Source organism: Copidosoma floridanum, unplaced genomic scaffold (genome assembly GCF_036245765.1).
Source record: "Copidosoma floridanum isolate Cflo_tuat_1 unplaced genomic scaffold, Cflo_Japanese_pri ptg000019l, whole genome shotgun sequence".
NCBI classification, from domain to species: domain Eukaryota; kingdom Metazoa; phylum Arthropoda; class Insecta; order Hymenoptera; family Encyrtidae; genus Copidosoma; species Copidosoma floridanum.
This window is the reverse complement of record NW_028321896.1, coordinates 21048269-21072179: the sequence shown is the minus strand read 5'-3', so window position 1 is coordinate 21072179 and position 23911 is coordinate 21048269. Positions and strand designations below refer to the sequence as shown.

At 37.2% G+C, this 23911-nt stretch overlaps 1 protein-coding gene across 4 annotated transcripts; it reads right to left on the bottom strand.

Moving 5' to 3' along the window:
• Nucleotides 1-586: 586 nt before the first annotated feature.
• Nucleotides 587-23405, bottom strand: LOC106643654 (beta1,4-N-acetylgalactosaminyltransferase A). Of its 4 annotated transcripts, none has more exons than XM_089592839.1 (7): nt 22702-23405; nt 13630-14008; nt 11441-11727; nt 10503-10739; nt 8772-8949; nt 6115-6339; nt 587-3629 (listed from the first exon to the last, which is right to left on the bottom strand). In XM_089592839.1, exons 2-7 carry the CDS (start codon nt 13785-13787, stop codon nt 3488-3490), a joined length of 1227 nt encoding a protein of 408 aa, XP_089448965.1. In that variant the 5' UTR covers nt 13788-14008; nt 22702-23405; the 3' UTR covers nt 587-3487. The 4 variants fall into 4 exon arrangements, with proteins under 4 accessions (XP_089448965.1, XP_089448967.1, XP_089448964.1 ...); XM_089592841.1 differs by having other exon boundaries at nt 6115-6333; nt 8766-8949; nt 22706-23405; XM_089592838.1 differs by having other exon boundaries at nt 22706-23405.
• Nucleotides 23406-23911: the final 506 nt, after the last annotated feature.

Genomic DNA, 23911 nt, shown 5'->3' with positions numbered 1-23911 from the left:
ACGGTTCAGATAAAACAAGCAGTATTTTAAAGATTTACCTAAAAACTCAGCTAAATTATGAACAAGAAAATTTTTTGTAGTTGAAACTTGGTTTCTCCATACACTTTAGATGTTGACCTACAGAATAAGAATAGCAGGTATTACATCAATAGTGTTCTACAAACCATATATGTTTATATTATGAGATAGCCAAAATTTTATCCTGACTCTTGATTTCAAAGAAAAAATCGTAGAAACTGAGAATGATGTTTTATAGCAGTTTACAACTTTTTTTTAACTTCCTATATTGGTTAGCTGTTTAGTGCATCTGACATAAATTTGGTGGATGTCTAGGACTTCGAAACTACAAATATCGATGCCTTTTACATTTACTCGTAGTTGAAATGCTGCAAGATAAAAATGTATTAACTTTGAAGTAATTAATATTATCATTAACTCATTCTAAGGTATGAGAGTAAATTGTGTTTTGTTGTAACCATATTTATAAAAACACTTTTTTTTCAAAAGTAGAGAAAATTGAACTACAACTTTTTGAAAGCACTTTGCATGAGTATGAAACATTATAATCAATCAATGACATGGCAGACTAGAAAAATTTGCAAGGAAAAAGATAAGGTGAGACGTGATTTAATGTTTCTATGCACTGTTTTCTTTATTTCACACCCAAAATTTTACAAGATATTATTTTTAATCGTCATCTTTCATTAGTTATTGTATGTTGATTTCTGCTAAAAATCAACGTATACTGTGGCAAAAGATGCACGACATGTACTAAAAAATAATCTCTTTACGCAACTGCGCTTGAAAGAAACTTAACAAATGATAATAATCGTGGAAAAGTCACGTAGGGACATATTTTATATTCAACCATCACAATCACAGCACCAATAAAATAGGCAAGCTGTTGGATCACACAGAACAGCTGACGCTCTCGTATGCCATTTTACACGATTCATCAACGAATACGTTCGTTCCCTGTTGTGCACGTAATACCAAAATCGCTTAATGTACCCGCATTATTAACCATTTTTCGTTTGTGATATTCGAAGTTCCAACTAGTCTCTTTTTTTTTTTTTTACTTTCAAGTAATTGTAATCGCTTGCATTTTTTGACAAAATCTCTAAGGCCTGGCTTAAAACGACAGTCTACTTGCAAATTCGGGGGAATGTACGCTTGCTAAAACGGCTATACAGTAAAATTGTATGTATGTAGAAGACGAAATTGTGCGCTAAACTGCATACTCGCACATATTTATATGGGTAATATTCGGTAATTTTTTACTTTTCGATTATTTTCCGTCAAGTCTTTAATTTATTCGCTTTTACATTATTTTTATGTACGTTTGTATACAATCGGTAATATTATACATATATGTATACGTAGGATTGATAAAAGTTAGTTCAGGCCGCCTTATTGGTTTACTGTGATGATTATATGCACTGATGGAACTAATTTATTTAGTTTCCACATGTAGGTACCTATACACTCTTTTGTCGCGCGATTTTCTATATGGATAGCGTTGGGTACTCCAGACACCGAGGCTCTATGGCTGGACTACTCAGAAAGAGAGTAATTTGAGTGGCTTGTCATTGGAAGCATATTTTATTAATTATTATACGATGAAAAACAAAAGAGAGTGACAGTGACGGCTCAAGTCCGTGGCTACATGGCCTTTATTTGGCGGGGGTTACGTCATCTAAAAATCCGATCGATCAATATTCTGCCCAGAAACGGTAGAGATACGTAGTTTATCGGCATACAGTATAATTCATATAATTACTTGTATTAGAAAAAAATGTTCAAGAGAAGAACAATAGGAAAAAAGCTCGATATGGCAGAGATGGTTATTTTTATTTCTGCTGAGTTTTAAACTAAAATATATTAATAGGTATGTACTTACAAGCGAGCAAATCGATTTTTCAAGAGAGCCCGCTAACCGCCCACTCCCACCTTCGAATTCTGTTTTCACCGCGCACCGTATCTTTCGTACTACTTAAAAATTCAACTCTCTTTCTGTTTTGTCCTTTTTTCTATTACATCGTGTGTATGACTACAGTACAATAATACCAAGAGTCACATAACGATTTACAAATGAAATAGGAAGTTTAGTATGTCTCTTGATTAAAATTATTTCACCTCTTAATTGTACGTACAGAAGACCTTGCGTCGAACGAATCCTTCATTTTCTCTTTTTCTGTCATACTGCGATTTTTTTGGCACATACTCACAAGCTTTAAATCTTTGTCTTCTGTTAACCAATTTTTTTTTAATTTTTAAATTTTTTTTTTTCCTATCTAAAACCTTCAGTCATACATGTATCATAATTATCATATGCCATAACAATGAAACAAAACGAGATACTCACAATAACAGACTCTGCAATAAAAATGAAATCTATAAGGAATGGCGAGAAGGATAAATAAATATATGTATATATATGTACATTATCATCGTCAACGAGCATAAACACTAATATGTAAAAAAAACAGAAAAATGCATCACGAGTCTAAATAAATAATCTAAATATCACTCAGAGGATAAAAACGTATTTAAAAAGCTCTGCGCTAAATAAAAATAAATGGAACAAAACAGAGATAAAAAAAGAAACAGCTGCCAATTTACTGGCACATTGTTTTCTTATACGTATAAAAATCAACCCTGTATCAACACTACAAAACCTACTTACAATTTTTCACGATCATGTGAATTACCACATGTTACATTAAAAAAAAAAAAAGTATTTTGACACTCAGTGTGCAAAGTTCAGTTTCTGATGCTTGGCCTGCCGAGCCTTAATTTTCGTACGTGTGAGGCTGTTGCCTTCGAAACTGGCTTTTATTGTACCTATCACACTTTGACATTTTTTTTTATTCATCTCTCTTATTTTAGTAGATTACTGCGTTTTAGCTTTTATACAGGTTTTTTTTTTTTTTTTCCACAACAACTCGTGTTTGGATAAATTGAGCATATCCATCTGTACCTACTGAACTGTGCAACATCAGCCGGCAATCGTCCAATGACTATGTAAAAAAGAAACTTTTAAGCGTACGATTTGTTAAAATTCATCGATATAGTATACAAGTAGTGAAACCTTTCGCACTCGCGTCAAGAAATAGCCGATGATTTTTTACTATTGTCGCTAAAATACAAACGCTTGTAGAAAAAAAAAAAATTACCTGCATTGCGTACCAAGTAGAGTTTCACAATGCACACACTGTTTTGGACTTTCTACAAAGCTCCCCCTCTTTGGACGAGGAGGAAAAAAAAAAAACACGTGGTGGAACGACCTGCGTCACGTTTCATCATTGTTGTCTTGTTTTCTTTTTTTTTTCCATTCACTTTGAAGGGGCTATTTTTTTCAGCCCCGTTCGTTTGCCGGCACAGCGTAGCTGGTGGATCGATCGAGTAGTTCTCTCCTCGGGTCGGAAGCGGCAGTAGCGGCGCCGACTTGTTCCAGAAGAGCTTACCCGACGATCCACGGGAGCCATCAGCTGGGCTGCGCAGGCGGCGTCAGCCGGACCAGAAACCAGGTGTACAACTTTGTCTTGTTCTTCGACAGGATCTCGTACTGAAGGCTGTTCAGCCCGTCCGTCAGGAACCTCTTTCTGCCGTTCTTGAGAACATCGTACCTGTTTTTCCCAAAATTATTACTTTGAAATCACTTTTGTCTTTAAATACATATAATATAAATATGATACCGATTAGTCGGACTCGATGTGTTAACATTAACAGGCTCCAAGCATATACATAATTCAATAGTCAGGTTCGCTTTTGCTTTACGTAATGAAACATATTGAAATGACCTTTTTTTTTTTTAGCACGCCTATACGTATGTCTCTCAGTTGGGACAGTGACGGTAATTCGAAGTGAAATAAATTGAAAGCTAATGTAGAAATGATCAAGGATTACTTTAGTTGCACAACCGATAAAACTCAATGAGACATTTCAAAGAGTACAATAAGTTTTATAGTGTGCTGTACGAGGACGGAGTTGTTTCCTTCTGCCATTATTTTTCGGAATTAAAAATGTATCGATGCACCTTATCTCGATTAAAAAGCAATATGGACTGATTTTTCGTTAATTTCTACCTCTAATATGTGCTTATTCTGGATCAACTCAAAAAATTCCTTGTCTAATTAATTCGTGCTTTTGCAAGTTCAATATTATTGATTTTATACTTATGAAAGGAAAAATTGAATAATAATGTTCCATCAAATGCTCTAGGTTAAAAAAAAAAAAAAAATTTATCACTTCTGTTTTAATTACATACGCACGCGAGCCGCCAATTAAAAGTACATCAAGTGCTCGTTTTATTGGAGTTGGCATTATTCTCTTTGAAATATAGGCTCTGTATCGCCCCTATTAACACAAAATATATAATTGATGCAATGAGTTTAATTTAACTTTTATCATAATCATCATCAGCATCGAAACTAAACGAAAAAACCTGTACTCGTCCTACTTTGAAATATTACGACAGATGTGATAAACTTGTGAAAGATGATACGCGCCAGATACAAAAAGTAAAATGTGTTTTTGAAAAAAGATTTTTTTGTTCTTGAAAACAAAGGCAGCACGTGCTTTACTTACGTTACAACAAATGTGCCAATAAATTAGCAACAAGGTATTTATTTCATCACGTCCGTCTCTTCTAAAATACCTACACGTGTACACGTATACCTATAATAAAAGAAAACAGACTCTCGCGGTTGAGGTGCGAATCGAGGTGTTACGTCACATTCTCGAGTCTTGGAAAAAACTCACGCTTGCAGCACAAACGTGTCCGATTACCGACAGGTCAAACATACGCGGTTTCGCTTTTCACGGAATTATACGCTTTTTTGGTTCGTTTATGTTTCTCTATATAGTTAGTAAAATGTAAATGTAAATGGAAATAATTTTCTCCGACAATATAGATTGTGTATTCATAAATTCATCACTGATTTTATTTATTTTTTTTTTTTGTTCCCCTAATAATCTTTTCAACCGCAGTAAAGTGTGTAGGAGCGAAACAAATCGTGGGCATTTAATTTTAATTGCACCGGTAGTTGGAAGTGACACGTAAAATAAGCAAATTGAGGAGACGCGCGCAATTACTTGGTTCATTCACGCAACTTGGTGTGGGTATACGTGTGCAGTGGGATCTACGAGCGTATGTGTAAGCGATACGTCTGCCGAGACTCATTAGAGGTGGATGATGTTAAGTACAGCGACGAAAAATTTAATTCCCGCTGTACAAACAAGCGTACCACGCTTTGAAATATTCATGTCGAAGAGCCTAAAACACCTGCCATTCGGAGTGATCGCTCGCGACGTTGTGAAAAAAAATAAATTACCAAAATCTTAACCGATAAGTTGACCTCTGTTGGCTTGAATGATTGGTCGTTAAAAAAAAAAAAGGGGCAAATCGTGAACAGAAGTATCGTTTAGTTTTCGCAAGCCATAGGCATTTGGGAAAAAATTGCTTTCAAACTGCAAAATTGGAAATGGTAACATTTTACAAACGAATTATTGGAAAAAGCTTAAAAATCAACCTCCCTAGTGGTTAACAGCTAATAATTAATGGGGTGGTGGTAAAAAAAGGCCTGGGATCGAGCACAAAAGTAAAAAGTAGGCGTGGCAGCGGCGGCTAGCTTCGTTACGCTCGTTGCTGGACCAAATGCGGAAACGCAGTTTTTTTGCATTGATGTTTTTAGCCCTCGTTAGAAAAACTGCTGGATGGGCATATGCAAGGGAACGTTTTCAGATTGTAATCCATGAGTGTAAAGTGGAATTGTGTCAAGCGTAAACATTTTTCTGGGCTCGTTGGAAAAAAGTGCCATTTTTATAAACGTCGACGGCTCGAAACGACTATAAACGATATTTATGTTTCAAAAAAAATTTCCACTCATCAAGGGCTTCCAAAGCATAATGGCTTTTTGTCTTGAACATAATAAAAGTAATTAAATAGCGCAAATTAGTGCGAAAACCGGATTTTTCGGAATTTGTAACGAAGCCACTAATAAACACGAAATTCTACTTAAAAAAGTTTAGGCTAAAAAATTTACGATGAAATAAATGGACGGTATGGGTAGGTAGGCAGGTTGGTGTTACGTGTATCCGAAATCGACTTACCGCTTGGGGTTGGCCTTTTCCTTCTTGTGCACGAGCATCTTGTACTGAGCTATATCCTTGGGATACCTGGAGATGTGTAATTTGTGGAACTTGAGTCGATTGGCCATGTCGTCGTCCTCGCCACCCCAGCCCCAGAACATGTTGCTGAAACCGTTAACCAGTCGAAAGTGCTCGGTTCTCATGGCTGAGACTCCTCCGAATAGGTCAGCGTAGGGCAGCCTGTAGGTACACATTGTGTGAGAACTCCATCGCTGTTAGTTATCAATTATTTTTATGTCTTTTGATACTAATACTATTTTAGTATCATTCATATAGGTAGGTACGACTACCGCTGATTCATTTTTCCAAATCCAACAGATGTAAATAGATATAGCTTTAGTGTCAGCAGAAAAAAACAATGACAGCGGATGGAGAAAATTGAACGCGCAAGTGCGCTGCGGGTATCTGGTTCCGCGTGAGGCGGTGCTCGAGAAATTACGTAAAAAAAATCCATTTCGATGAGAAAAAGAGCCATTTTCACGACATACTAATAAAAAGTTTAAAAAACTGTACGAGAAGTACTAATCGATTTTTTTTTTTTTTTTTTTCAGTTTTTTCAGTATGGTGAAACAATGTATTTTGTATAGTTTTGTACTAAATATTAAACAAATATTTTGTCCAATTTTTTTTGTCAACCTCATGTCTGAGTTAAAAATTCGAGGCCTCACAAATTTTTACCCAAATGACAAAATTTTTTTTTCAATTTTTTGAAATCCACACCAAATTATCGAAAAACAGAGAGGTTAAAAAATAAGCGATCCACCTCAAACATTTTACATTCACGAGATATGGAAGATGAAAATCGTTGTTATGAAAATTTTTGTTTCCATTGTAGAGGACTTCTAATAGGAGTTTTTTTACGTCTTTTAACAATTGCTCGCACGTAATAATGTAAGTACTTGATTATGCTGTTGCTGGTTTTGTGCGACGCAACGAATACATATGGGGAAAGACAAATGCCCACGAGGCTTTTTATCACACTGATGGATCATTTCGCTGATGCTCTTAATTTGATTTTACAGCGCCTCTTCACTTTTCAATGTTGATATTATTACTATAATCGTATCGTCACATATTTCAAAGTACCTAAATTTTGTTTTCTTTCAATTTCGGCTTTACTTGTTGTCTCGGCCTAAAAGCACCAGTGACAGGATGTCAAATTAAACAACCCACACCTACGCTGATTTCGAAAAATAGAAAAACTTAAACTTCATCGACAGCGATAAAGAAGCGTGAACCAGAAAAAAAAACTTGCTCCGGGTTTGATAGGTGCGTGAATCGATGAGTCTATGTGAGAAATTCTACGAAAAATCTGATATTTTCAATGTCTAAAAATTAGATACAATTTTTATATAAATTCAGGTCTTCCCTGCATTTTTTAATACTTAATTTTAAATCAAATTTCACGATTTTTCTGACTTCTTTAAATCGTAACTCCCAAAGTTAGACAAAGTTGCTTCAGAAAGAGAAATAAAAGCTTCAATTTTCATGTTTGAAAAGTCTTGAATAGTGCCAACATTCATATTTATTGACACCCAAGGATCGATAGGACAAAAACAAATTCACAAATTTTGTTGAATTTTTCTATTTTTAAGCTTATTCTATTTGTAACTTTTAACGTTGATGACGTTTCTCAATTATTCAAAAAGGAAATTAAAGCTTATCTCGAAAGTTTCTTTTTCCTTTTTTGAAAGACTTTGTACGACTTTCTGGGGTATAGTTATTGTCGAAAACGTGAAAAATACTCGTAACACTATGTATATTATGATTTTTTTTTGTTTTTTGTTTTACTGTTTTACCCATGATAAATATACCCCAGAAGGTCGTACTGAGTCTTTTAACAAAGAAAAATCAAGCTTCTGAGATAAACTTTAATGCTCTCTTTGTCAGAAAAGTCAGGAAAATCGCGAAATTTAATTTTATACCATGTATTGAAAAACGACAAATTTGAAAAAAAAAGTATCTGCCGAGACCTAGATTGCTCGTTCATTTATTCATTGTTCGAAATTGAATGTCATCTTTAGACACCGAAAATGGCAGATTTTTCGTAGAATCCTCACATACACGTCATTATATAGTGTGTACACATGTGGATAGTGTTATTTCGTTTTTCTAGCCCTTAATACTTGTTAATTATAATAATTTTACTTGCTCAGTAATGTACGGTCCCAAAAAGACTAAAATGAAGTTTGTTGTGTACGTCCTTGGAACTGATAGAAAATAGATATGTAAAAAAATATATCGTGATAAGTGGTGATTTTGACTTAGCTATTAGATAAAATTTGTTGAGTGAATAAATTAATATCAATCATTGTCCCGAAGTTAAGGAAAAGAAAAAAAAACTCATTCGGCAACGGCGCAATGTGGGTAGTACTACATTGAAAAACTTGAATTACGTGAAAAAATTCCCCTTTACCTGATAAAACACTTTGTGTGAAATTCCACCTACACCTGTAGGTACTTATGTATAATTTATAATCACAATTCATTTGACATTACCACTTGATATTAGGTATAGACACATTATAATTGTGCTAATAATAAAAAAATATATTCATGATAATAATGATAGGTGGATATAGGTAAATATATAATTATGTGTAAGCCCTTGCCTGTAGTTAAAAGTGTCGATGGCCATGGACATGTGCCTCGGCTGCTTCGGACAGTTGTAAATGTTTTTGTCGTTCTCGGGCAGCAAATCCACGTCGTGAAAGATGAAGCAGTCGAACGGCCGCTCCTTCAGAGCCTCCACGAAGCCGATGTTCATGAGCGTGGCTCGATTAAATTGCAAATTTTCTACGTGCACAGATAATAATAATAATACATTAGCTGTGTAAATATGATGCGTACACGTATACAGGGGGTATGTCTACATATTATGCTTGTGTGAGATTATACTTAGGTATAGGTACATAAAATAAAAGCATGTACATGTACATACATAGTTTGGTATGGAGGGCACCATACCAAAATAAGCTCGGATGAACGCTCTGCAGATGCAGGTTTCCGCGTACAACACGCGTGTATGTGTGGGTATATAGGTATATAATAAGAGTTTGAGCTTTTGGCTATGAGGGAACAGGGGCCCGCGGTAGATATTATATATATATTATACACCTAATAATAATAAGGCCATGGATTACTCGAGCCAAGAGTAGGTATACGCGTTCGTATAAATAATATACATAGAGGTATATGTAACATATCCACGCGCAAGTTTCACAGATGTTTTATGGGTATAGATTAGTGTGTGTATGTGTGCGTATATACGGGAATTTGGGATGTGAGTAAAAAGAATAAAACGACTATCTGTAACCGTCCATATTTCGTCGTATAATGGCAGGTTAATTCCTGAATCATATTTATATATTCGGTTGTATGTAAGTAAGTACCTGCACGTGGCAAGTGGATAATGATGTACTATTTATTATTATACATCCCGCGTGTGTAACTAATTAACTTGACTTTTCGATTTCTAATCGTGTGTTTTATTAAAAACTGTGATTCGAAGAGACACGCATGGCAATAGCTTAGAAGGTCACGTGAGTTGGTTTTAGCGGAATATTTTATCATAAAATATCAAATTTTTCGAGCGACCAAGTAATAACCAAATTCCTTATTGGAGATTGAAGATTATGTGTGTCATTCTCCTAAAAACGGTTTATTTCATGCCTCAGTCGATTTAGTACATCGTCGTGTGAGGAGATATCGATCTGAAAACTTTATTAAGTAATCAAGGAAGGTTTGCTGCCAAATACAGCAGAATTTAGATCATAAAACAAATTTAATGTTGCTCCGGTAAGTGCTCTCGCAAAATTTTTTCAATTTTTCCATTGCAACCGTACCCATTTCGTTAGTATGGCAATATTATTTTTTAACAAGGAACTAAAAATCATAACATTTTTTTATCTCTTAAAATTAAAAAAAAAAAAAATAAAATTAATACCCCGTTTTAACCTTTGAAATATTCCGTTTTTCGTAGAATGATACATATATATATGCATGTATTTATACATCAGTAATGATCACTTCATAGAGTCAAAAGACCTGAACGAATACACGGTGCCAAAAGCTTAACATTATTTTTTCTTTATTTTCACAGGTGCGCAAATCGCGGTACGATTGTGCGAGTCATATTTTTCTTCGATCACGCGTACTTTTTATCGTATCTATAAACTTCTGTTAAATTCGTATGACTACTAGTTGATAAATTAAGAAAAAAAAAAAAAAAAATCATCGATATAAATTTAAAATGCATCCATCTCAATGTGGATAAGTACATCACATAACAAGCGATGTTCGTATGAATAGGATTGCTAATGAAGTAAATAGTTCCTCTGTGTACTCACTTTCTTGCTCGACGACGAAGATCTGGTAGTCGAGCTGCTGGCGCAGCAGCATCGGATGTAGGTTGTACAACAGAGTCAACAAGTGCTGGAACCTGTCGCGAAACGGTATGACGATCGCCACCCTATAGAGCGCCTGACACTCCTCCGGGGCACCCTTGCCGCCTTGTTTCACCTTGGCGAAGGCCTTCTCCATCTCCGTCAAGTCCGGGGGCGACGTGCTCACTGCCACGGGGCCCACTGCCCACCAACCGAAACAATACATCATACAACGTGAACAACAGGGCCCACTTATTCCCGTATCATCTACGTTATACGCTAGCCCCCCCCCCTCTCGCTCCCTTTAATAAGTATACACGGGTTTTTTTTTATTATGCTCTCGTCTATTTTTTTGTGCAGTATAACCTCGGACAATGCAATCAATTTGTATAGGTACAGTTACCAGCGCGGATGCTATTATTTTTTCCTACGGTGTACGTATATGATGTAAATATACGCGCGCATCAAGCATTTTAATTGCCGCGTGCGCGTAGCAACGGAGCGGCTATAATTATAAGGTACAGAGAGAGGGAGGAGGAGGAGGAGGCCCTTTTGTAAAGACAGTGGCGTCACGCGAGCCCGACCGAGTAATCGAATCGCGAGGCTATACATATTTATGTTATACGATGGAAAATCCATTTGGATGTATCTCATTGAGGCCAATGGAAAAGTCATTCGAGTCCGTGTTCTTCGAATCGGCGCATTCATAATACGTAAAAATTTGTGCCATTGGGATCGATTCCCTGATTTAGCGCCACTACCACTCGGCCTTACTGTTTTACACCTATAGAGAGAGATGCTTTTAGCATAAATATAGCAGGAGTTTACTAAATACCCTTAAATTTGGGAAATCCCCAGCTATATAGGTATACGTGATAAATATTGTATGGGGTGAATATTACCGAGATTCGGTGGGGTGGAGGGACAGGTCAAGTTGACGGTCGTTGGTGTACTGCTGAAGCCGTTGCCGCTTAGACTCGTCGGCTGCGGGTGTGCGGCTTCCTCCTGCAGCGGCGGCGTGTTGGACGCCGAGCCATTGCCGAGCCTCGACATCGGGGCTATGGTGCCGCTCGCGTTGCCGGGGCCGCCGACTACCGGGCCGGGGGCCTCGTCATTTTCCTCACCGCCTGTCGAAGCTGATGGCGTCACCGCCGAGTCGTACACCACGAAGGCTCGCTGGTGCGGTGGCCTGTACAAAATATAACCCGTCATTCATTCGAGTACCTTTACGTTATTTACTCATTTTCAAGGAGCTCCACAAAAATATATGTATGTATATCAATTACATCATAGGGTGCAGGTTACACCCACTTTGGGTGCATTAAAAACGTGGATGCTTCCGTGTAAAACGGAGATATCTCAAAGTTTGCGAATAATCCAACTGAATATATATGTATATAAATTTTTAAGTAGGATATTTTACAAATATAAAAAAAAAAAGAATTTATTTTTAACTTAAATACATGATGTTGTCACCACAATTTGTGATCGGGCGAAAATAATTGTGTGACAGTCGTCCCCTTTCGTTCATGATTTTACTTTTTCGTATAAATTTGCTATGATTCATATTTTTCAGGAGCATGTATAAAAGACATCGATCCACAAAGTATACTTATTGGTTATTCTATGCATTCTATATATACGTGTTCTACATCAATAGTGGTCTTGTCGTTTGTTGACAAGGACGTGTCTGACTGAGAAATTATTGTTAAACAATTTACAACGTGCGAGACAATGAGTGTACGCGAAATATGTATTTTTTTTATTTTTTCTTGTTACGCTGTTTTTACGAGAAGCAAACTTCAGATATTATCTTTGAACTAGATATTTCTTTGCTGATTCATACGATAACTAACTTACACAAAAAAATCAATAGATAAGAGTTGGGAAAAATGTACAATGCAATCAATTAGTATGGAGCACACGAGGAAACATTCACTAGGTATATTGACTGACATCATTTATTTCGACATTGACAATCACCATAAAGATTACAAATTAGTTTTTACCAGTTTCATATAATTTAATAGCAATTTTTGTCCTGGATAAATGGCATTTTTAAATTATCTAAAAAGTCGGTTTGATGTTGCTTATTGTACACAATACTTATTCATCCCTCTAATTTATCTGATATACATCCGTTTCCGCGAGTCGCATCGATCGATGACAAAATGTGTTTACAAACGTATGAGGCGCACGTAATAACACGATGTAAACGATCGAAATGCCATTTTAATGAAAATTTATGTCTGTCTGTATACGAGTCTGAGCCAATAGCGTTAATGTAAATAGTTGCATCTGGATAATTTTAGGTTCCCGTAAATCAATAAAGTATATTATCATAGGACTTGAAATTTTTACTTTCGATTCTTTTTAATTCATAGAAAATGTACTCCACATTTTTCAATGCGCAAATCTGTTTAAAATAGCATGAAAGTTTTTTTTAGTATTTATTTTTTATTCCTGCTGAACTCGTTTACATGTATTTTTTTTTAGTTTTTACCAATAAATTTATAAAAGTACAACTCCCACCGAGAGCTCGTGTTAAAACTTCTAATTTCATCACTTTGTAATAAATCACTCGGTATTAAATACAAAAAGAATTCGCAATAATTTCCAACAGTCTAAATTTGAAAACGGCCAAAGCATTCTCGAGAGAAAAACCCGATATATATGCTCAATAAATTCTTTACGTTACGTTTTGGGGGAAAAAAATGGTTGGCCTCAAGATTCGTAAGATTAGACTGTTATTAAGATATACTTTTCAATGTTTTTAGAGTTATGAATGAACGGGTAACCCAAATACCGGCTCGGCTGACTCTATGCATCTTCAAGAGCTAAAACAAACATGCTATAAGTATAGATAAAAAATATCTTTGATCAACCGCGAGATCCATCGATAAGTTTAGAAAAATAAAAAAATAATCAAAATTAGTGTTATGGCAATGTTTTTTTTATAATGATGACACTCAAGTATCATCGATATTGCAGATATTAATCAAGATTTAGAGAGTGGCGCCTAATGAAATGTATAAGTAATCATGGTAGATTGAATAAAATGAAATGTGCTGTGGTAGTTGAAGTGACTCACCGGCTGGTGTTGATGGTGAAAATATTCTCGATGTATTTCCGATCGAAGGCGCCGTTGAGTAGATATTGCAGGGCAATGAGGATGCAGACGATGCAGAAGAGGAACTTATAGATGTTGGCCCGGTGCCATGGAGCCACCGCGGCTCGAGACACCGTCATCGCATTCACGTGACACCATCACCACTAGCATTGGGTACCGGGCCTATTGCGGGGTATAGGCAATATGGGTATGGCAAGCCACGGCAGCCCCTTTTTCTTCCGCCGTCCCCTATCTTGTTTATCCGCACTTGTGAAATAAAGTGCCCTTTTCTCGTCACGTTTTACGTCCGTCCACTACGTTACGTAATACCTGCGGGTGGTGCTGGTGGTTACGATGGAACCTGCGAACAAAAACGCGGAGCAACTGCTGTGAGCTTACATTTATATACCAACGCACGCTTACCTATACTAGCTTTTGCGAAAACAAAGAGAGAGAGAGATAGAGACTGTGTGTCTCGCGCGTAAGATCCGCACACTAGGGGTATCTACACTACAGAGGAAACATTTTTTGGATTTCATTTTGATAGTGCTCTAATTTCCTCCAGATAAAATCGAAAAAAAAAAAAAAGATTCGAGGGTCTATTGGAGGGCACCACTCGGTTCTTTTGACGCCAAATATAAACAGCGGAAGTCATACTTGTGTGTACCTACATGCGTATATAAAATATAGGTATAGGTATACAATGTTATGATGCTCGAAATACAAAAGAGCAGCTTTTTCTTACGCAAGCGTTGCAGATATCACCGATTATCGCTTCAGATGTAGCTTTAAATACTTTTTTTTTTTTTTTTTTTTTTTTTTTTTTTTCTTCCAAACATATAGCTAGTAGCAGCCTATACTTGTGTTGGATCATCTTTCAAGCGCCATTGGGGACCCAAAAATTAAATCTTTGTACGCCTATACCTATTACCTGACATATACATAACATTTCTCACTTTATTGTGTTTATCAATTTTTTTTTTTTTTTTTTACTCCTTATGACTTTTATCAATATTTTGCATTTAAAATCACCGTTACATGCCATATAGGAAATAGCAAAACTGTCTGTGCATAATGGTGAGCGCGTGCTCGCCGTCGCGGTGTACGAGCGCAGCTGGCAAATGGGATTTAGTTGTGCGGGCATTCAATTTACGTCTAAACTACTTTTTCCTGGACATACAATCTACCGAGCGTCATCACGTTAAATGCCTTTTAATAACGATATCTATATAGTAAATCAGCAGTATATAGTATAAATTTTAAATCTCGATGGCACATATATTTTATTGTGTACCAATAACATTATTTGGATTTGTAATTACGCCAAAGTCAAAGACTGTACAGTTAATAATAATGTTGGATATTTATACATTCCCACCGAAATTATCCGGCAAAACTAGACATGCTCGAGTTACCAAACATAGCAATGCACGCTAATCAATCGTTGGATGAGTTTTTTTTTTGAAACTTATGCTCTTTCTAGTAAACCACAGTAGAAGATAGGGGGAGAGAGAAAATTATGGTACGCGTTTATCGAAAAGTCAACTTGTATGGGCACTCGAAAAGAAAAAGTGACACGAGTCATCGTTTTGAGCGCTCTTTCAATAATGGTATCTTACCACATACCTACACGTACCTACGCGGATAAAACGGTATCTTTTAGACATCGATACTTACAGTTCATCGCCGATATACATTCTTTTTCGACATCTCTTCGTTGAACTTTTTTATCACTCACGGGCTCGTGATAACACCAACTCGATGTACACCTACTATATATAACGCCTATATACGTGAACGTCATAGGAAGGTACACACAGCGCATACAAGTATACACATTTGTGTTACTCCACTCCTTTTTTTTCGGATCATCGGGCTAATCTCTCTGTCGCGTCCAGAGAGAGCGTATCCGAGAGACAGTAGCTTTTATTTGAATGTAATGCCACGCTGTATATAATATATATCGTATACCCACTCGGATAGCTGCGGGCCAGTGGCTCTGGACATTTGTGACATTTTTATTGCGCTGTTTACTGTCTCATCCGAAGCCGCGTGATAAGCACACGCGACGAGTGACAAAACGGGAAAAAAACGCCAAGGGGCGGACGATGCGCGTGTCGAAACTGTCGCAGATGTCAATCATAATGTCAATACGCAGTTTTTTTGGCTTGCGAGCCAAAGTCATTTCGAGTGATTTATCTCGCGCTTCTTTGTCCGCGTTCCCGCAAGGGGTTTTTTTTTCTCTTCAAGTACTACCTGTATCGTATCCAATGCAGATCGGATGACCGGGTCGTGGAAAACAGATGCCAAATATAAAAACATCGTATGAGCATGTACATTTTCACTGGCTTTCCCCATTTTCTATTTTTAAGTGGGAGCCATTTTATGTAGTCGTCGAAACAACTTGTTGACGCGATTGATCGATGATGTTATCGAAACTGGATGTCACTCAACCGTCATGTTTTAAAATTTTCCGACAGATATGAAGTTCCTCGGGTGTATCCGCCACCTATACAACATGAGCGAGCGATGATCTCATCATCGCGTGTGACCGAAGTCGAGCGCGATAGAGCTAATCGGAAAAACGTAGCATTTCTTTATTGTGAAATCTGCTTACGTGTCTCGCTGTTAGTCCAAGGGGTATGAGTTTGATAAACTATTTAGGGAGTGCTAGTCGGGAAGATTCTATCAACTCACACAGCCGAGAGTTTTTTTTTGTTGTTCAATGGATAAAAACAAGGCAAAAATGTAGCAAAGAAATCCATTGTAGTTGTACTAATGGATATTACGACCGGCAACGCAGAGCAGCGCAAAAATAAAGGAGAAAAAAAACATTATTTACGTCACATCAGGTACACGTGGCGTCTTAATGACACGGCCATTTTATCGATTTTTGCGGTCACCAAGGCGTTGAAAATCACTTTTGTTTTTTACGCACGACTGCCTTCCCTTGAAAAATAATTTTAAAAATCCACGATGTTACTGTGAAGCGCGTGCCGACGACTCCAAAATATACAATTAAATTTAAATAGTTACGAACGGGATACACAAATTATACAAAAATACTCCATATTCCGACCAACAACGAAGCGAAACAAAGAATATTCTTTCGAGGCAAAAAAATCAAAGTACAATTAAACTATTTTCAAGCTTCGGCCTATCTTGCGGCGAGATTGAAACAGCACACACGCATCACGCGTTTTTGTAGGTACACGCTATAAATTGTCGATTGCACGTAAATTGCGTAAGCACGAGAGCAAACACACTTGAAAATAGTGTTTACTCCATTTTTCCGCATCTATATATATATACGTGCACATTATAAATACCTGATGGATTTATCCGCACGCTGTTCTGCTCGAGCGTGAAAATTATATCTCACCTCGTAACGCTGCTATAGACGCCGTACTATCTACACTGGGGCGTATTAAATTTGTGTAGTTATTGGCAGTCGTGTCACGCCAATCGGTGCACGGAAGTGGGGGCCGATATTCCAGCCGAGCAGTAGGCATCAGCTATCAGTACCACGTTATTGTCAAAAACCACTTGTACTAATGAGAAATTGATTGTTCTCTTCTCTTTTCTCTCTTTAAAATAATATTTATATACGTATATATGCACTGTTGGAGCTGCGCGCCGTACATTATTGTTTTCGAAATGGATTCCACGCATCGGCGACAGGACCTCATCGAGAAGTAGGTATTGCGCTGCTGACCGGCATAAATAATGCACACGCGCCTGTTACTCGGTTTCATTGTTACGCAAATATACATTGAATGCGCGGCGTGTATACGCGCGCGAGGTGATATCACGTATATAGGTGTATATGTATATGTATGTGCATGGAAAAAAAAAAAAAAATAATAATAATAAAAGTTCCTTTCACTATGCCTTTCGCCTCGCTCGTTTTTGAGAAACTTTCAAATCGAACTAATTGTTGTTTTATGTATATACCTATACGTGGAATTACTCTTCATTCCGCACACCGATATAGACAAACACATTTTCGTTTGTGATGCACTAAACGCACGTTTCTCCCAATGGTTAATCGCGGCTCTTACTTTGAGTTTGGATACCTCAGGTACAAAATATTACATTACAACGCTTGGAGTAAAAATGTGATCACCTGTAGGCAAGAGTTTTCATAATGCGTGCACACGTCCCCTACTTAATACGATGATCTATATTACATTTTTCCGAGTCGGTAATATATAGATTATTGACAAAAGTATACTATTGAAGCGCACATCCATCCCTCGCCTGTTATAACTTTTTGATTCACGTGTTCACGCACACGAGCATCAGTCTCCTTTGGCTGTCGTATGAAATTTCCCGGCAGATATACTTGATACCATTGGATTTGTATGGCAATCGAGGTAGACGAGCCAGCACACAAAGCGTGAAAATCACAAGGGATCCCGCCGAGTTTGATTTACGTCATAGCCATAACATTGCGGCTTGTGTTATCTTATAATTTCCAACAGTGGGACCCGGCGAAGCGCAAGACTTTGTCAATCTTGAATTGAAGTAATTTGAATGGCGCGAGCGTATCAATTTCATTTTATCTCAAGTATACATCCACCGGCTCCGAACAACGCGCCGAGCTATGAATTAATATCACATTACCTACACGGATAGTCATTTAAATGTACACCCAATGTACTCCTCCATCGAACAAAGTACTTTTCGTTTCATCGCGTTGACCATCGTTGCACCAACGCGACCTCGTTTTCATTAGCTTATTTTGCGCTGTTTTTGTTTTGTTAGCTTCCCTTTCTTCTTTTAATTGGACTGCTTATATACCAACCTGTATAGTGCACACAACCCACCGCGTACACGGATGAGCGAGCGCGAAAGTAAAATGATGAGCTAAACTATACACGGCAATTCCGAGGAGGCACGCGCCAATCGCATGTATGCGTAAGTACGGGGAGTATATATTATATTATGGTCGGCTCGATAAATCCGCGCGATAATTAAACACTTGATGGCCCAAGGGAGCGCGCGCGGAAAGATTATCCGTTGTTTTGCTATTTACGGCTTATATTATAATTATATGTACCTACACATCTAGTTTCGTTTTTGTACGCATTTTATATATTATTGGTAAATACCTCATATTTGCCAATACATTATTCGTATTTGTTACGATTAATATGCACATTTATTTGCTTCCGGTGTTGATTTCTTTTTCTGCTCGCTGGTGTGTATCAAAAGGTGCGCGCGGGTGCCTATAAAAAAAAAAAAAACTAGCCCCGCGCGAGGGAAAACCGGACCGTCGAATCATTGGTATTTTCTGTTTTCTATTTTTGTTTATTTGCGCCCCAGTATGACAAAAAAATATTTTCTCTTCTCTAAAGACGTGATGATTGTTGTTGCGCGTACGCTTGTGTGGAAAAAGTGTTTTTTTTTTTTTTTTTTTTTTTTTTTTTTTTTTTTTTTTTATTGAAAGAGCTTTTTTGTAAGTTGTTACAGATATTTGTTATTATAGATACCTATACGCTTCATAGATTCAAGGAAAAAATAATTCTGTGTAGGAACGAGGCACGCGCGTGAGGCTGTTGGTATATATATGAAAGTTATCCATTAATTTGTGTTGCTCGGGCACTTTTATAAAAATTACATTAACAGAGCCTTGCTATTTGTCGCGAAAGCTTATCCTTGGCGTACGGTAATTAATTGAAAGTCGAATGGACTTTTTCTTTCTTTTTTTTTTTTTTTTCATCCTCGTACATATTGTATACCTTATACTCTTGGAATTTGCGCTATATTTTTCATTTATCTTTCTCTCCGTGTCTCATCGAGATATTATTTATGCAACTCCTTGTGTAACTCAAATAGATGCAAAGCAGTACTTAGGTATACAGTATTAAATTAATATGCCAACCATATATATATTATATGATTACCAGTATTACTTGTACATTCACACAGTACACACACATGAGTTTTACAAGCCCCACTTTGTACATCTTGTGTAAACAAAAGTTTTATGCACAACCTTTGCACGCACGGGCTTTTCATAGAAAAAAAAAAAAAAAAAAAAAAAAAAGTTTCTCACAATAAGCACGCAATTACTCGAATAGCACTGTTTTTTTTTTTTTTTAATATATATCAGACTTTGTTCGTAACATACCTACGTACCATACGGAAACAATTTGCGAGAGATAAGGAAAAGAAGCTTTAATAGTATGTTATATTATAGGAGCGATCAACCAGACTTCGATTTAAAAAAAGAAAAAATAAAATCACGCGCGTCAGATGTACAAGCGCACCGCTCTGGGTCATAAGTATATACATCTATATGTATTAGATAGACGAATGACTTACCGATTTACCAGCGAATCGTATGTTATAATATCCAGTCGAGCGAGCAAAGCTGCATTAGTTCAATTAATCCCTTAACTCTTGGCTTGGAAAAACCACCTCTACCCACGCCACATGGCAATTAAAGCAATAGACAACCCATCAGAATGAAAAAAAAAAAAAAAAAAAAAAAAAAAAAAAACTACTGTTTCCAGTAAACGGCTAATCGGTTTACCGTATATCATATACATCTTACGGGTCGCCAAAGGGTAAAAAATAATTGGCAATGATTGAAAATGAATGCGACATGGTACTATATCACAATAGGTTAATGTAGCGGGAGCTGAAATCCTTTCATACCTTTATACGGACCACCTTCTCTTTTGTGCACACAAGTGAGTGTATATTTATATACCTATCACGTGCGAATTTATCCGGCGGTAGGTATTGTACCTACATGATAAATATAAGTAATTCGACTCTCGTGAAAAGACGAATCTCACAAATTCTCTGACCCGACAATTGCTGAACCCTGCAGTCTTTCTCGGCTCGTATGCTCAAGTACTTACTTATCATCATCATCATCATCCTTTTCAAAGGGAGAAGAAGAGCAAGATGAAAAAGAAGTATACTTATATACATGATGCACCGTATATACGTATGTATAGTCAAATGAAAGAACCGAAAAGGTCAGGTCGAGAGTCTATGCTGTACACTTTGATTGCACGGGCACATAATACTTACGTGTGTCTTATACTATATGTGTATTGTGGCAAGTGCCTGACACTTGTCTCGTGTATACGAACAAGGCTAGAAAAAAAAAAAAAAAAATTGTTTTTTCTTTTTCTTTTGGCGGTGTACCTAAAAATAGAATAATAACAAGGAAAGTACTATGAATAGGCGATTTGTGCGCAGGGCCGATTTTTTTTTTTTTTCTCATTTATTTTTGTTTTAATAACTTTGCTTCAAGAGATAAAAAAATTGAAGCACTTGAAACGAGCCTCGACGTTCCAAAAAAAATGTTTGGCAATAAAAAATAAGGAATACACCAAACGGGGTAAATACGTAAAACTGGCATTTTTTTTTGTTTCCCAACAAGTTATAAGAGGTTTTCTCTGTCACGGAGAAGTGTGCGTCCGAGCATCATCAGCGTGCCCATAGTAGCAGAGGACAATATTAACGTGCAGCCGCACAGCATCGGCCAGCAACGGTGCCAGTGTTGCTATACACAGTTTATCTATTATTTTTGTCATGACGCGCGCGTGCCCCTGCACTGATGCACCTACTTACATGTATACATATATATATTATGTATATTGTTTAGAAGTTGATACTACTTACATTACTTGAGTATTAAGCTGCAATTTGATCATGTTCTACGTATCTATTTTTATTTTTTCCTACATACTCAGTACAGAACTGGTTACTTTTATATCGCGCTCTAGACTATAACAAGTGGTGCGGAACCGTTGGGACACGACACCTTCGGTTTTGTTTAGTTTTTCTTTTTTTCCCAATGATTCACGGTGACGTTGCACAAAATTTCGAGATAACATCGAAATAAAGAATAATTTCGGTCCGGTTTTTTTTTCATGTCGATGAATAAACAAGTTCCGAGTTATTTATAAATCACACGACCCCAGAAAAACTACGACTGGCCAGTTGACTAAAGTACACATCGCGTTCAAAGTGCACTTTCGTCATCTGCCGTCCTTAACAGCACAAAACATTGTCAAGTATAACGTTTTTGTTGCCGTTAGAATTGGATTAAACGGAATACCGTGGTTTTGACGAGCTCCATGCGCATTTGCTCTTGAAAAATAAGCATCGATCTCTAACGTTACTCACTATTGTTATTATCATTGCGCACAACAAACTTTCACGATGAAAATTATATTAAATATTATGTGGCGCATAGGGCCGACGGTAGTACGTAACTTCCTTTTTCAGCAGCTTACGAGAGTTTGTCTATATTTATATTAATACACACATATACCATAGGCTGATGTACCGAAAAGAAATTATATACCGGCACTACTGCCCCCGACACAAGTAAGTTTACACATATCAAAGGAATACCTATACGAGGCGCCTACTTTGTTCACCTGCATGCACGGACGCTCCGAGCGATTAGGTCATACCCCTCGGGTCTCACGAACCCTATTAATATTATATACACCTTTATTCATCTATGATTGTGGGCACAGAATTGGGCGCACTTAATTTAACACCTAATATCATAAGTCTCTAAATTTTGTCGTTATTGTTTGGATATATATGCATACATCTGTAAAGTATATTTTTTAATGAATACTAAAAATCTAGGTATAAGTAAGTATGAATCATACAGAATATTATAATAATATGGCTAAATGAGACGGCCTTATTTCCCCCCATCATGCTCTTACGAGGCGAATTATGGATTGGTGTAAATACCTATGTCGTTGATACATTAATATAATTGTAACTGTCGCGGTAGTTCCGCGATATTGCGAGACTCGGAAGTCCTTAGTACGAGTACAATATTATCGATTGAATCAAGTGGAGTGTCATACTGTTAATATAGGTACATGTGCCTAATATGAAATCAGATGGGAAGCACGTTAGCTGATTTACAGGTAGAAATTAAATATATCCGAAAGATTGTTACTTAATTTTGATATCAGAGTCGAGAGAAAAGTACATGTTATTATTAGGTACACCTAGGTACTTTTTTTAAGGTACGTGATGGTACATGATAATACATACTTACATCCAAGGCGCAGGTAAGGCTGCTGGTGTGTTGATAAGAGAGCGGTCGCTCGCCGAGAACGTGATGGAGGAGAGAAAATAAATCAAGGTCTACTGGTTAGCGATGCAACACTTGCACTTTCGTCCGCTGATAGTTTCGGAGTTAAGTATATCTGTTATACTGATCGGAGTTGAGCTGCAGGTTCACATCACCTCACTGACAATTGGATTTTAGTGCACTCATCTATACCCATAGCCGTCAGAAATTAACTCTTGCACGTGAAATGTGAAAATCCAGGATGACAAGCAGGTGTGGGTAATATGTATATATATAGGTACAAAATTACGTGATAACACCCTACATTGGATAGGTGTACCAGATAGATGTATGCAATGCGAACGTCGGATTGGACCTACTGCTACGCACGGAATTGATGATACAGGTATTCAGAGATTGCGGAGAGCAGAGGAAAGCACGTTATAAGGTACACTTATATCATTTATACACTACATGGTATGTTTGGAGTATCTGCAATGTATGTCCACCCGGGTATACATTCTATCCCGATACTACGTAGAACTCGTTATTAACACGAGAGATATTACGACGTAAGATTTACTTACTTACGTTGTGTTATTGGTAAAAAAAAAAAATAAATAAAACTGTAGAACCCTTGGACGTGTGCGCGATACTATGCAACATTCTCTCCCGAGGAAGACTGCATTACTGGAGCGTGGTGGAGTCTATAGCGGGTTCGCGTCGTCGTCGTCGCCGTCTCCCTCCTCTCGACTACTCTTTTCTTTTCCCTCCCTCGCGTTCGCGATACCCATACATGTATACCCCCTGCACGTGGGGCACCACACGTGTAAGCTAGAGAAGGAATACCGTCGATCCGAGGTGATAAGCCAATGCCGTCCCGCCACTCCCGCCATGTTGACTACAATATTGTACCCTCGAATCAGCCACTTCGCCAGCGTCAAAAACCTGTTTAAAAACATACGAGGTAGAGATTTGTAGAAGCTTTGAAAGTAAGCTGAAAAGCCATCAGTGTGTATATTTCGTAAATGCATATACGTATGAATTCGGAAAAATCATCAAATCAAATTCTTTTAGATATCAATGTGAATACTTATGTGTGTACACATTTTTTTATGTCACTCTCCATACCAATTATATTGAGATCAACGTGACGCAGCCAATCAAAATTTTAGACGCTAGTGTCGTATC